Source organism: Coturnix japonica, chromosome 11 (genome assembly GCF_054131305.1).
Source record: "Coturnix japonica strain WE chromosome 11, WE-NBRP24, whole genome shotgun sequence".
Taxonomy (NCBI): domain Eukaryota; kingdom Metazoa; phylum Chordata; class Aves; order Galliformes; family Phasianidae; genus Coturnix; species Coturnix japonica.
Window position 1 is genome coordinate 1,916,585 of NC_140673.1, and position 14,487 is coordinate 1,931,071.

The window sequence follows — 14,487 nt, forward strand, 5'->3', positions numbered from 1 at the left end:
TACTAGCAGGAACAGGGAGGTAATTGTCCCCCTGTACTCGGCATTGGTGCAGCCGCACCTTGAGTACTGTGTTCAGTTTTGGGCCCCTCACTGCAAGAAAGACATTGCAGCCCTGGAACGTGTTCAGAGGAGGGCTACAAAGCTGGTGAGGGGTCTGGAGCACAGGCCTTACGAGGAGCGGCTGAGGGAGCTAGGATTGTTCAGCCTGGAGAAGAGGAGGCTCAGGGGAGACCTTATAGCTCTCTAACTTCCTGAAGGGGGGTTGTAGTGAGCTGGGGGTTGGCCTCTTCTCTCGTGTAATCAGCGACAGAACTAGAGGGAATGGTTTTAAGCTGCGTCAGGGGAGATTCAGGCTGGACATTAGGAAGTATTACTTTTCGGAAAGAGTAGTCAGGCATTGGAATGCACTGCCCAGGGAGGTGGTGGAGTCACCGACCATGAGAGTGTTCAAGAAACGCTTGGATGTGGCACTGAGGAATATTATTTAGCCAGGAAGTATTGGTAATGGTTGGACTAGATGATCTTCTAGGTCTTTTCCAACCTTGATAATTCTGTGATTCTGTGATTCTGTGAAGTAATACTGCCCTCCAGTTACATGAGAGAAGCGTAGACATTAAAGAGAATAACCCATTACAGCATGTAGTTACCTCAACTTAATTCTCAGTATTTATTCATATGCTACAGTAAGACTTCTACCACGAAAAAGGCAGAGGCTGAAGGGGAGGCAGAAGCTCACAGCCCCCAACAACTCGACCCACTTTCCCAGCACTGCCCAGTACTCCCCTCCATTTGCACTTCTGCTGCAGTTCTCTACAGCCATCAAGTTTTCTGCAACCAAGTAATCTCCAAATCAATAAAAAGATTTAGTTTCTTTAATTTCTATTAGGTGTGTTTTACCCGGAAACGTTATGATCTCTAACACAGAATCAAGAAAGAAAACTATCTGAGGGCTGAGTGAACAAACAACGATTGCTCCTCCACAGCAAAGATCAAAGCAGACCCAGGGCTCGTTACAAGCCTGACAAAGAGACGTCGCTTAGGTGCATTCTGAAGGTAGTTTTAAAGCGGTACGTGGCTTCACAGAAACGCGAGAAAGGCGTCGTTTCCTCGCAGCACGCCGTCCCTGCAGCAGGCGACTCAAAGAGGGCCCGGCTGAGATCCGCGGACCTGGGCACCCTGCAGGCCCTGGCAGACGCCGAGCACTACATCCTCCTGTCCCAACGTTTCTTTAGGAGGGAATCTCGCGGCCGCTGCCCCTCAGCCTCTACCCCGGCCCAGCCCAAGGCTCAGAGAAGCCAGCGGCCCCGCCAGGCAGCAGGATGAGACACTCCGCCCAGCCACTGCCGGGCAGCGTCTCGCCCCAGCCCCTCACGGCGCCCCGGCCGCACTACCGCTCGCCTCCCGCCCCCCTTGCCCCTAGACTCACCGCTGTCCACCTTGAAGCGCTCATGCCTGGCTCGCAGCCCATCGATCTCGCTCTGTTGGTCTGCCAGAAAACGCTCCAGCTTCCCCTGCACCGGCTTGGATAGTTTGGCGATCTCGGCCCGCTCCAAGACCTGCTGTAGCACGGCCGCCATCTTGGGCACAGCGCCACCGGTCGCGACGAGCCCAGTGCGCAGGCGCAACGCTCCCAACCGCGCGGCCAGCGGGCCGAGCCCTGCGGAACCACGGGAAGTGTAGTTCTCCGGAGGAACCATGGGAAGTGTAGTTCTCCGGGTGGGCGAGGCCGGAGCGCTGAGCAACGCTTTTGCTTCCGGCAGAGCAGCTCGTTCCGCTATGTTGGGTGAGGCGGCGGCTGCTGCTGGACGCTGTGAGCGGTTGATGCGGCGCTGCGCGGCTCGGGCGCTTTGCGGGCAGACCTGCCGTGCGGGCTGTCCCTTTTCCGAAGCGTTCTGGGCAGTGCGGAGGTGCCGAGGCCTCGGCCACACACAGCATGGCGCCGGGATGTCCCGCTGCGCCTTTTTTCCCGCTCTTGGGCGTCATCGAGCTGCGGCGCTGAGGCGGGGCTGACGCGTCGGCTGCTGCCGTGTGGAAGCGGCGGCGGCCCGCGGCTCTGAGGTGCAGAGCAGAGCAGCGCAGAGGCGGTGCGGGGCCGGCTGAAGCGAGGCGGGTGCCGGGGCGGTGTTGTGAGGGGGTGGCAGCCGTCCTCGCTGTGCAGCCGAGCTCCGGCTGTGATAACTGAGCGCTACGGGTACGTTTAAATGGGCACCGGAGCACGTTCCTCTCGGAGGGCTCTGAACGCAGGAGCATCGCGTCGTGAGCTCGGGCATAGCGTGGTTGCCTCAAGATGTTGTTGCTCGGAAGTGAGCTTTTCTTAATGCTGACTTGCTTAACTTGCTGTGTCATTTCAGTGATGGGTTCTTAAAGTGTGTATTGTAAGATGCTCTTTCAAGTAAGGCTGGCGTGTACTTTCTTCTGGCCTGCGGAGTTTTATTTTTCATTGAAAACCAATTGCAGATGATAAAATACTTCACTTTTCTTGACAGATCAAAATTAACCTGCTCAGATTTTTTTTTTTTTTTTCCCACTTGTTTTCACGTAACCAGTGAAGTTACCAACGTGTAATTGATTTGCCTTCATACGTGATTTGTTTTGTAGGCTGGAACTGAAATACCCTGTGTTGAACCTGCAGCAATGGGCAGAACGTACCTTGTTGAGGAAGCTGTTGGGCAGTACCTTTCTGACCTCAGTGTGAAGTTTAAGCCTTTTGTCACTGGGCTGTTAATAGGGCAGGTAAGTGTGTGGGGAAGGACTGCAAAGCCTGTTCTGTACTCTTGTGTTAGCTGGAGAAAACCCTACTGAACTTAATAATTTGTATTGGCTGTTGCCCTCCTATGGGGCTTCTGTAGTGCAAGAGGATGGTCCATAAAGTGTTGACAGCATCAGCTGAGTACTCAAGTTTTCTAAAAACATGTTTTGAAAGATAGGCACTAGGAAAAGAAAAATCCTAATGGTGAAATCTGACACTAAACTACTGTTTTAAGGCAAGGGCTGGAAAACCTCATGAAGGGTTTTGTAACAGATTAAACAATTTAGCCCTAAGTGTTGTAAAGCTACACTTACAGGCACTGTGTTACATAGTATGAATGTTTCCAGGCTTGGTAGTATCCTGAAGCTATGGGCTCCCTTTGTTGTTTTTCTAAGTGTTCTCCGCAAAGAGACTACATAATTCGAGCTGCTCGAACACCTCCAAAAGAAGAGCAGAAGGAAGGTGGCGCCAGTCCTTCAAAACTGGATTCCATTGACGAAGAGTGGATCACTGCACATGCCAGTCAGGTATTGTCATCTAAGTTTGTGATGGGGGTGGGAAAAACAGAAAGGAGATGGAATGTATGGAAACTTCCATCACTTCTGTAATATCTAGCCCATTTTTTGCCAAAGACTTACACACTCTTAGGCATATTTTGGTATATCAAACCAAAACGTCTTTATATTTTGCTTTCAAAGTTTATGATGAAACAGAAAGGTAGTAGGGCTGAAGCAAGAAAATTTGCAAGATGGTCTGTTCCTCTATTTTAGAAGAACATGTATGTGAGAAACAGCCTTGCTTATATTTACTCTCAACTCATACTCATCTCGATTTACTATGTTATACCCCTGCTATGATTTGTACTAACACATGTTGTTTCCTGTCTTTAAGATTTCTAGAATGCTTCCTGGAGGCTTATTAGTTCTTGGTGTGTTTATAATTGCAACTCCAGAACTGTTAAAAGATAGTCAAAATGCTTTACGCAGGGTAAGTAGAGAAAAATGGGGGAAAGGCTTGGATATTTTTAGGTGTGTAACTGAGTAATGTTATGTTATTGTCATTAGTCTATATGGCTGTTTGTGCTTTTTTCAGAAGATAAAGTAGCAAACGCATTCTGGTTTGATTTATAGTTTTGAGACTGAAACCTCTGAAATTGTTGTCCTCTGATTCTTGCTAGTTTTCTGTCTCTTGTGGTGTTTCAAAGCTCAGTGCTCAAGTATACTATCTTATAGCACTTACTAAGAATAAACACTTTGGCTTAGAGAAAATATCTTTAAAGCTGTTTTTATTAAATCTTTGAGGCACAGTCATTAGCAATGACTAAAATATTAGCTTTTTGATTGTTTGGAGGCATTTGAAATAGTGAATGATCTATAGTTTAATTTCTTTTAAGGGAATATTTTGTGGAGAAATATTATCTGATTTAGGTGCATGAGATTGTATTTAGAAACTACTTTCTATCATGTCCAACAGGCTTAAAATGCATCATAGTAGTATTGAAACATCTAGTGCTACGTTTTGTTTTTGTTCTTTAGATGTATGTTCATTTTCCTGTTTTATTGGACAAATGTAAGTGATTTTAATGTGCAAGATTTGCAGCCTTTGGTCCAAGGTGTAATGCTGTAATATTTTTTGTAGGAGAAAATCTTTCAAGTTGAATACATGAATGTGTATTATTTACTTCAGTTTATATGGAAGGTGGATTAAGTTTGCATGTGTAACTTTCACTTTGGAGTATTGGCCTATATTCATCCTTGCTGCATGTTCTTTTAATGTGAAATTTTGGTGACATATATAAAAATGTTATTCATCCATAATCATAGTTTTGTTAGAGTTACAACTTCAGTGCAAAACTGTTTTCCAGAACGTGTAATAAATCAGTTGGCTGGAAAAATCTGTAATATTTTTTTTTCCTTTAAACCTCTAGCTGATCTTTTCCATAGAAAAGTCCTTGACCAAAAGGCGGCTCTGGAAACCTTCTGAGGAGGATGTCTCAGACAGAGTAGCTCTTCAAGTTTGCTCTGCTACTAAAAAGTATCCTTTTTTAGCAAGCTTTGTTGACTGAGACTGCTATCCCCATTCTGGTTTCTGTAGTTATCTTGTATTATTAAGACAAGATTTTGTAAAGATTCCCAGGATTAGTTTACTACACAAACCTTAAAAAGCAGTCTCTTCTGGTTTGCTCATTTCACTGCACCATGTCCGTTTGTCTTATCTCTGCATAGCATAACTGGTTTTGTATGGCATGTTTAGCTCACATCTCTGTTCTCCTTTTTTGTATTGTGTACAGGTACCTATAGTAAAGTATAGACTGCTCATACTAGAATAGTAATTTTCTGTGTGTTAAAGTGAATGGCTGTGCTACATTTGGTGGTACTTCTAATGTAGAAGCTGCAAGATAATGATGATACAGAATCACTATGGTAAACTGAGTTTGGAGTCAAATATTTTTCTACTTTTTTAAACTAATGAAAGTTGAGAACTTTCTCAGAGCATAAATTAACTCAAAAAAGAAGCTACCATTATAAGGGACAAAGTAATTACAAATTGTTTATACTTGCATTTTGCTTTCCACTGAATCTTTTTCTTTAAGTGGTGAAGAATAGTTTGCCGGACCTATGATGTACAAGATCCAAAGGTAAGTTTGTTACCCTGTGTTGTATACAGCTCTTAATGCATGACAATTCATGTTTTAAAAATACTTAACATGTGATTTATATAATGTTTTATGTAAATGTTTTCTTGCTTACTTCTGTCCCTCAGGGTTCAGCTAAACCAGCAGACTGGAAGTATCAAAGTGCTCTGTCTGCTTCCTGGTTATCCTTGGGCTGCACAGTAAATGTTAACATCCACATTCCACTTCTTGCAACTTCACCCAACCATGACTTGACGAAGAATACCAAGGTAAGTAACTGACTGCATCTATCTAGTAGTTATTTTTCCTCTTTAAAATGCTATTTAAAGTTACTTTGAAGCATTGCTAGTATAGAAGATGCTGATAACTCTTCTTTTGCTGTGCTTAGAGTTTGTGGTTTCCTTTCCTCAAAATTATTAGCAGTTATCATGATGTTCATAGAACTGTAGAATCGCCAGGGTAGGAAAGGACTTTCAAGATCATCCATTCTGACCATCCACTTGCCACCAATATTTCCACACTAAACCATGTCCCTTAATACCATGTCTAAATGTTACTTGAACACCTCCAAAGACTCAACCACCTCCTTGGGCAGCCAATTCCAGTGCCTGACCACTGTTTTGGAGGAGAAATTTTTTCTAACATCCAACCTGAACCTTCCCAGCACAATTTGAGGCTGTTTTTCTGTTCCTATTGCTAATTACATGGGAGAAGAGGTTGACTCCACCTTGCCACCACCTTCTTTCAGGCAGTTGTAGAGAGCGATAAGTTCTCCCCTGAGTCTCCTCTTCTTTGGATTTAACAATCTCACTTTCCTCAGCCTCTCCCCATAACACTTGTCTCCAGGCACTTCACCAGATTTGTTGCCCTTCTTGACATGCTCCAGGACCCTGATGTCTTTCTTGTAGTGAGGGACCCAAAACAAAAAGCACTTGAGGTGCAACCTCACAAGCACTGAGTACAAAGGGGTGATCAGTACCCTGCTTCTGTTGGTTGCACCATATTTAATACAAGCCAGGATGCCAATGGCCATCTTGATTAACTGGGCACTCTGCTGGCTTGTGTTTAGCTGAGTGTTGAACAACACTCTGATATCCGTTTCTTCCACGCAGTCTTCTAGCTGCTCTGCCCAAGCCTGTTGTGATGCACGGGGTTGTGTCCCAACTACAGGATCTGACACTTGGTCTTGCTGAACTTCATCCCATTGGCCTCAGCCAAACAATCCATCTTGTCCAGATCCATTTGAAGGACCTTCCTAGTCCAAGGCAGATCAACACTTGATCTCAACTGAGGTCTCTCTGTTTCACTTTGTAAAAGGTTGCATCCAGTTAGAATAGGGCTATAAGGTGCTTTTAAAATGTCTTATAGGCTCTCATAAACATATCCTCTTTTTAAAAATAGAATCCCTTGTATCCCTGGAGTAGTGCTTAACTATCTTAAAATATTTGTTCATTGTTTTCAAAATTTGACTTAGGTAAAATACATAGACAGATATTTCAGAGAGTTTAAAACTTTTCTCAGAGTACCTTTTGAAATGTATATTTTTGGTAGTGTTCATCATGATACTGTCCAACTATTTTAGTCAAATTCTCTTTTTAATGACATTTTTGTTTTCACATTTTTAAAGAATGGATTAAATCGATGGTCAAAGCAGATAGAAGACAGCATTTTTCTGATCAATGGTCAAGTTAAAGACAATGATACAGGACTTCTCGAAGGGCAGGTGAGTGCCATATAACAAGGAAAAACTAATATGTGAACCTCCAGTGTAATGAAGACTGACTTTTTTTAAAAAAAAAAAAGTTCTGTATGTTGTCTCTGGCCTTATTGCCTCATTAAAGAACCCAAGTTAGGTGTAAATGTAGGTGATGAGACTAACTATATATGTCTGAATGTTTAAAAAAAAAAATAGCTGCCCTAGTCATTTGCCTCTCCTTTTGTTTTTTTGACTGTAGTCTCATGGCTATTTAACTTTTTTTTTTTCTTAATATATAAATTATGGCATGCTTTATGCCATAGGTAGGATGACTATAAGGTAGCTTAACATAAATACTTCATATGACGTGTTCATTTTCTTTCAGAAAAAATTAAGGGGAAGTACTCATTCCAGTACTCAGATTTTTGATGTCAAGGTTCTGACACAGCTGGTAAGTAGTGCTATCTGATAAAATGAAGTAAAAAATGAAAGAAGATTCTAGCGTAGAAATCCTCCTTAGTTTATTGTAAGATTTTTTTTTTTTTTCCCTCTGGATATTGATTGCGAAATTGACTGTGGACAGATCTGCATGTTTTGTGTCTTTGGAGCTCTATTCTTGATGGCCTTGTTGACTAAGAACTGCACAATATAGTTGTGAGGAAAATTTGAACCATTGGCTAGAGAAATGAAGTCCCGCACACACTTGTTTATCCCCACTCACAGTGAATTCATGGGGACTACATTGTTCTGAAGTTCAGAATGAACCCCATTTGTAATGGCTAGCTATGCACATTTCCTTGAATCAGAAGCTCAGTTTTGAATTAAGATGCAGATCCTGTGAGCTGAATTAAAAACTGAAGCTGTCCAGGTTTAAGTTAGAAGTTTCCTCTCTAGTAGAGGTTGTGCTGAAATAAGACCTGAGTTAGGTGCCCCAGTCATGTCATAAAGTCTTGTGCCTAGGCATTGCTTTGTAGTCTTCCTTCATGGCACAGGTCATGAGGTACATTGTTGTGAGATCACGTTGCTGGATTTTGTCAGGTAATTCCTTGGTTCCATAAAGTTGTGTCTAGCGAAACATTTATAAACTTATAAAAGGTCATTTTAAAGACTTCGGAGTATCTGAGCTGCTTTCATTGTTATACTGTTCCAATGATTAATTATCTCAGAGAAAAAAAATTTTGAAAAATCCAACTTTTTATTTTGGCATCATCATGGAATTACAGAATGGGCTGGAAGGGATCCATCTAATTCCAGCCCCCTGCCATAGGCAAGGACATCTCCCAGCAGATCAGGCTGCCTAGGCTCCATGTAACCTGGCTTTGAGGACCTCCAGCAGTGGGGCATCCAAAGCTTTTCTGGGTAGCCTATGCTATTCCAGTGCCTAATCATCTTTCAAGTTAATATATATATATATATCTTACTAATATATATATATATATATATCTTATTAATATATATATATATATATATCTTACTAATATATATATATATATCTTACTAATATATATATATATCTTACTAATATTTAGTCTGAATCTATTCTCAAAAATTCTGAACTGTTGCCTCCTGTCCTATCACTGTACTCCTAGGAAAGGAGTCCCTCTCCATCTTTCCTTTAGATCCCTGTTAAATACTGGAAAGCTGTTCTAACTTACCGAGCCCCAACTCCCTCAGCCTGTCTCCATAAGAGAGGTGATCATAGGATTATAGAATGGCTTGGGTTGGAACCTCCTGCTATGGGCAGGGTTGCCAACCACTAGATCAGATTGCCCAGAATCCATCAAGTCTGGCCTAGGATGCCTCCAGGGATGGGGTGGGCATCCACATATTCTCTAGGCATTTTCTTCCAGGGTCTCACCACCCTCTGAGTGAAAAATGGCTTCCTAACATCTAGCCTAAATCTACCCCATTTCAGTTTAAATCCATTTCCCTTTGTCCTATCACTATTGACCTGCATAAAAAGTTGGTCCCTCTCTTGCTTGGAAGCTCCTTTCAAGTACTGGAGGATCACAATGAGGTCTCCCAGAGCCTTCTCCAAGATAAACAATTTCAACTTCCTCAACCTTTCTTCACAGGAGAGGTGCTCCAGTCCTCTGATCATCTTCATCGCCCTTCTCTGGACCCACTCCCAACAGCTCTGTATCCTTCTTGTTCTGGGGGCCCCAGGCCTGGACATAATTCTCCAGATGGGGCCTCAAAAGGCAGAGTAGAGAGGGACAATCCCTTCCCCTTCCCTGCAGGCCATCTCCCTTTTCTTGCAGCCCAGGTTGGCCTTTTGGGCTCCAAGAGCACGTGCTGGCTCATAACTAGCTTTTCATCCGCCAGGACCTCAAGTCCTTCTTGGCAGGTCTGCTCTCTAGGAGTTCATCTCCCAGTCTGTACTCATAGCTAGGATTGCCCTGACCCATGTGCAACACCTTGCATGTGGCCTTAAGGAACCTCAGAAGGTTCTTGTGGGCCCACTTTTCAGGCTTGTCTTGGTCCCTCTGGATGGCATCACTTCCTTCTATGGTATTGACTGCACCACTCAGCCTAGTGTCAACTGCAAACTTTCATCCCACAGTCTAAGTCATTGATAAAGTCATTGACAAAGATGTTGAAGAGCACTGGTCCCAAGATGGACCCCCAGGGGACACTGCTTATGACTGGCCTCCACCTGGAAGTAGAGCCATTGACAACAACCATCTGATTTTGACCAGCCAGCCAATTTCTTATCCTCTGTAACAGTCCACCCCCATCCATATCCCATGAATTTAGAGAAAAGGATGTGGTGCAGATCTATGTCAAAGACCTTGCACAAGTCCAGGTACATGAAATCAGTTGCTCTTCCTTTGTCTACCAATGCTGTCACTCCATAGAAGGCCACCAGATTGGTCAGGCATGATCTGCTGTTGGTGAAGCTGTGTTGGCTGTCTCAGATCACCTACTTATCTCACACGTGCCTTAGCATCTCTTTCAGGAGGATCTGCCTCATGATCTTCCCATACACAGACCTGTGGTTGCCTGGGTTTCCCGTTCTTTCTTTCTTAAAAAATGAGAGCAATGTTTTCCTTTTTCCAGTAACCAGGGACTTCACCTGACAGGCATGACTTTTCAAATATGATGGAGCACAGTCTGGCAACCACATCAGCCATTTCCTTCAGGAGCCTGGAATACATGTTATCTGGCCCTATATACTTGTATACATTCAGCCTTATGAGGTGGTTTCGGACTTGCCCTGCTCTTAATCTGGGAGGTATTTTGCTCCTCCAACCTTTTCTTGTAAGTTCAGGGATGCAACAAACTTGTGAAGCCTGTCTAGCAGTGGAAATGGAGGCACAGAACTCATTGAGTTAACTTAGCCTTCTCTGCATCTGAAGTGGCCAGTTTTCCCTTTTCATTTTTCCGAGGGGGTGCGCTCTCCTTTGCCTGACTTTAGTGACCAATGTACCCCAAGAAACCCACCTAGTGTTTTACATCCCTTACTGAACTTAATTCCATCCACACCATGGCTTTCTTGATGATGTCCCTGCAAATCCTGACAGCATCGCTGTATTCCTCCTAGGACACACCCTTCCCTGATTCCATTGCTTATACTGTAGCTTCTTTTCCCTCAGCTATGATGCCTTCTCTGCCTGATCTTATTCTGGAGTACAGAGAGCTCTTGTGCTCTCAGAAACATGTTCTTAAAGTGTTGCCAGCTCTGTTTTGTTTCTTTGTCCGTAAGAAAAGTTTCCCAAGGAAATCTCATCCAACAGTTCCTTGGAACTCCAGGAACTGAAGTTTGCTCTCCTAAAGTTCACTGTCCCGACTCCGCCCTTTTTCTGGCCCATGTTCGTGGAAAAAGCCTTTAAAGATTATCTCCAACTCTCCTGCAATGAACAGGAGCATCCACACCTCAGTCAGGTGCTCTGAGTGTGGTCCAGCCTGGCCTTGAAAATCCCCAGGGATGAGGCTTATGAGGCTTCCACCACATATCTAAACAATCTGTTCCAGTGCCTCACCACCTTCGCTGTTAAAGTCTTTTTCCTTATACCAAACCCAGATCTACCCTCTCTTAGTTTGAAACCATTTCCCCTTTCCTATCACCACAGACCCTTCTTTCTTATAGCCTCCCCCATTAGGTACTGAAAGGCCACTTGCAGGTCACCTTGGAGCCATCTTTTCAGGCTGAACAGCCCTAGCTCTCTCAGCCTGTACTAGCAGGGAGGTGTTGCATCCATTGGATCATTTTTGTGGCCTTCTTCTAGCTGCTTTTCAAGAGGTTCATGTCTCTACCAAGGACTCCACATCTGGATGCAGTGCTCTGGGTGACAGAATCACAGAATGACCTAGGTTGGAAGGGACCTCAAGGATCACGAAGCGCCAACCTCCTTGCCTGGCACGGCCACCAAACTTTCACAGTCTTGCCAGCACAGAGCAGAGGGGCAGGATCATCTCCCTCGCCCTTCTGGTCACACTGCAGTCCAGGATACAGTTGGCTTTCAGGGCTGTGAGGGCATGTTGCTGGCTCTTGTCCAGCTTCCCATCCAGCAGTACCTGCAGTTTCAGCAGGGCTGTGTTCCATCCTTTCATCCCCTAGCTTATATTGGTAGTGGGGGTTGCCTTACCCCAAATGCAAGACTTTGTACTTGGATTTTTTGCAACTCATGAGATTGTCCTTGGCCTACTGTCACTCTGAATGGCATTCTGACCGTTGGGTGCAAAAAAAAGTCATCAGTTTACATTTCAAAGAATCATAGAATTACCCAGGTTGGAAAGGACCTCAAAGATCATCAAATCCAACCACAGCCTAACCACAATACCCTAACTCTAACAACCCTCTGCTAAATCGTATCTCTGAGCACCTCATCCTTTTGCGTAGTTTGTTTGGGCTGGTCTGAAAGTAACACCTCCAGTTCTATTATTTTGGCCCATAGCATCAGAGGCGAATGTTGGTGGTATGGCAGTAGAGGTTGAACCTTCCAACCAATATTCTGTTAGGTTTTGTTGCTACGTGACAGATGACAGCAGAAGGACAGGATGACAAATGGTGTCTAACATGCAAGTGTGTATGAAGTGAAGGTGTGTCACTGAACTCCTCCTTGCAAAAAAAATGCACCAATTGACATTCACCAAAGCTTTCTTAATTGTTATTGAGACCAAACAGTGGATGCAAGAACTCTTGGTAGTATGTTTCAGCAGTGGTGACAGTGGGTCAGATTCTTATAAGTATGGGATGCAGGCTCTTGTTATGCAAAAATGCATAACTAATGGTGGTGTCTGTATTGAAAAGTTGTATTTTGTAGCTGAGAATTTGCTCTGTCAGATAATATTGTGCACTCTGCATCTGTTGTCATTTCCTTGGAAATAATAGGAGGCATTACTTTTGGAGCAGCATATATATCTCTGGCCCAAGACAATTTCTATTCACAAAATGCAGACCAGGCAAACCAAAAAGTTGGTCACTCACGATCTAGTTCAACCATTCACCTGTCACCAGTATTGCCCACTGAAACGTGCCTAAATACTACATCTACCCTTTACTTAAATACCTCCAGTGGTTATGACACCACAGATCCCCTGGGCAGCCTTTTCTAATGTTTGACCTCACTTTCTGAGAGAAAATACTTAATATCCAATGTGAACCTCCCCTGGAACAACATGAGACCGTTCCCTTTTTCCCTTGTTGCTGCTTAGCTGGGGGAAGAGGCTGGTCTCCACCTGGTCACAACCTCCTTTTGTACAGTTGTAGAGGGTGATAAGGTCTCCACTGAGCCTTCTAGAGAACTATTGCAGTTCCTTCAGCCTTTCCCCACACAACGTGTGCTCCAGGCACTTCACTGCCCTTCTCTGGACATGCGGAGCCTTGATGTCTCTCTTGTAGTGAAGGGCCTAAAACTGAACACATTACTCGAGGTGTGGCCTCACCAGAATTGAGTATGGAGAGACGGTCACCTTCCTGCTCCTTCTGGCTGCACTATTTTTTATATAAGCCAGGATGCCATTAGCTATTTTGGCTAATGGGGCACACTGTTGGCTCATGTTCAGTTGAGCCAACCAAAACCGCCAGATCCTTTGTGCAGCTTTCCAGCCGCTCTGCCCCAAGCCTATAGTGTTCTATGTGGTTGTTGTGACCAAAGTGCAGAATCCGACACTTGGTTTTGCTGAACTTTATAATCCTGCTGAACTCAGACCAAAAAGTATAAAGAAAAAAAAAGGAATATTAAAAAATATATTTTTTTTCAGCACTTTTGAAACCTGTTCTCAAATTCCTTTATCAAAACAGAAGGCAAGGCTGTATATCTTTCGCTGTTCACAGGACTGTGTTTAGCTAGTGTATCAAAATGCTTACAACTATTTGCCATAACTTGAGATAGCACTGCACTGCACCCTCCCTGTGCCCTGGTTTTAGCTGACACATTGCTGATTGCACACCAATGTTTGGTCATTGCTGAGCAATGGGTGTGCACCTGGGGCTGGGGTGGGCCATTCAATGGGAAGAACCACTGCCATGATGGCGTGGATTAGCAGCTAGGCCACAGGACTGGCTGGGTTGGGCTGCAGGTTGGATGTGCCTGATCTGGGCAATTCCTTATCCATCGACTGATTCATTCGCCAAATCTGTATTTCTCCATTTTAGAGACAAGGATGTTGTGTGGGACATTATCAAACGCTTTGAACAATTCCCAGTTCACAACATCAGTTCACTTATCCAACACTGTAGATGACCAGCAAATTTGCCAGGCACAGTTTACCCTCAGTGAGTTCATGTTGTCTGTCACCTACCACTTCTCTGCATGGATTTGCTCCATGGTCTTGCCAGGTGCAGAGGTGAGACTGAATGGTATGCAGTTTCCTGGATCTTCCCTTCCTTTTTATAAAAGTGAGGGTTATGTTTACTTTTCCAGCCACAGCGTAAGTTGATTACGCAGTTCCTGCAGAAGTTATGCATCCATGTGTTTCTAGGTGTGTCTTAAAATGCTTCCTAGGATGCTCTCATTGTTTTTGTAATTAGGGAAACTGTCTCTAGGGAACAGGTTGATACAGTTCTAAATGTGACTAGGTGTATAATTACTACCTTTTGGATTGGATGGCTTTCTGAATACCCTAGGTTATGCTTATTATATGGTAAAAGTAACTCCTTAGTTACTAAAAAAAATAATGTTTAATAACTTCCTGGATTGCAATGCCAGCACTAACCACCTCTTTCCTGAAATGTTTTGGAAGCCTCACAAACACAAATAACTAAATCGCAAGTTTTAAATAATTGAAAAGGAGAGATATTTTGAGCAAATTTGGTTTGATATTTAACCAAACTAATAAAAAAAACAAAACTAAAAAATAAAACTAAAAGAGAGAAAGAGAGAGAAATTATGAGGGAAGGCAAGTTACATGAAAGCATCTTAAAGTATGCTTTTAATTTCCTTGCTCTGTTTTTTGTTATTT

At 43.6% G+C, this 14,487-nt stretch overlaps 2 protein-coding genes across 25 annotated transcripts in view; one reads left to right on the forward strand and one right to left on the reverse strand.

Moving 5' to 3' along the window:
- The window catches only part of TPR (translocated promoter region, nuclear basket protein), a 46,424-nt gene extending 44,823 nt beyond the window's left edge, over positions 1–1,601 (reverse strand). For all 9 annotated transcript variants that reach the window (XR_014932531.1, XR_014932532.1, XM_085510836.1 and 6 more), the window contains exon 1: positions 1,427–1,601. Coding sequence is in view for 7 of the 9 variants with exons in the window: in XM_085510836.1 (XP_085366962.1) it covers positions 1,427–1,577 (151 nt within the window). In the remaining 2 variants the exon portion in view is untranslated. The remainder of the gene's footprint in view (positions 1–1,426) is intronic.
- A 118-nt stretch (positions 1,602–1,719) lies between these two features.
- The window catches only part of ODR4 (odr-4 GPCR localization factor homolog), a 73,943-nt gene continuing 61,175 nt past the window's right edge, over positions 1,720–14,487 (forward strand). For 7 of the 16 annotated variants that reach the window (XR_004308220.2, XR_001556820.2, XR_014932533.1 and 4 more), the window contains exons 1-9: positions 1,998–2,303; positions 2,599–2,733; positions 3,145–3,276; positions 3,641–3,736; positions 4,677–4,783; positions 5,351–5,387; positions 5,513–5,653; positions 7,012–7,107; positions 7,466–7,531. Coding sequence is in view for 7 of the 16 variants with exons in the window: in XM_085510848.1 (XP_085366974.1) it covers positions 2,202–2,303; positions 2,599–2,733; positions 3,145–3,276; positions 3,641–3,736; positions 4,677–4,783; positions 5,351–5,387; positions 5,513–5,653; positions 7,012–7,107; positions 7,466–7,531 (912 nt within the window). In the remaining 9 variants the exon portion in view is untranslated. Of the gene's footprint in view, positions 1,784–1,997; positions 2,304–2,598; positions 2,734–3,144; positions 3,277–3,640; positions 3,737–4,676; positions 4,784–5,350; positions 5,388–5,512; positions 5,654–7,011; positions 7,108–7,465; positions 7,532–9,155; positions 13,289–13,561; positions 13,873–14,487 lie in introns of those variants that run through there. The other 9 variants (XR_001556822.3, XR_014932537.1, XM_085510849.1 and 6 more) reach the window with 7 other exon arrangements.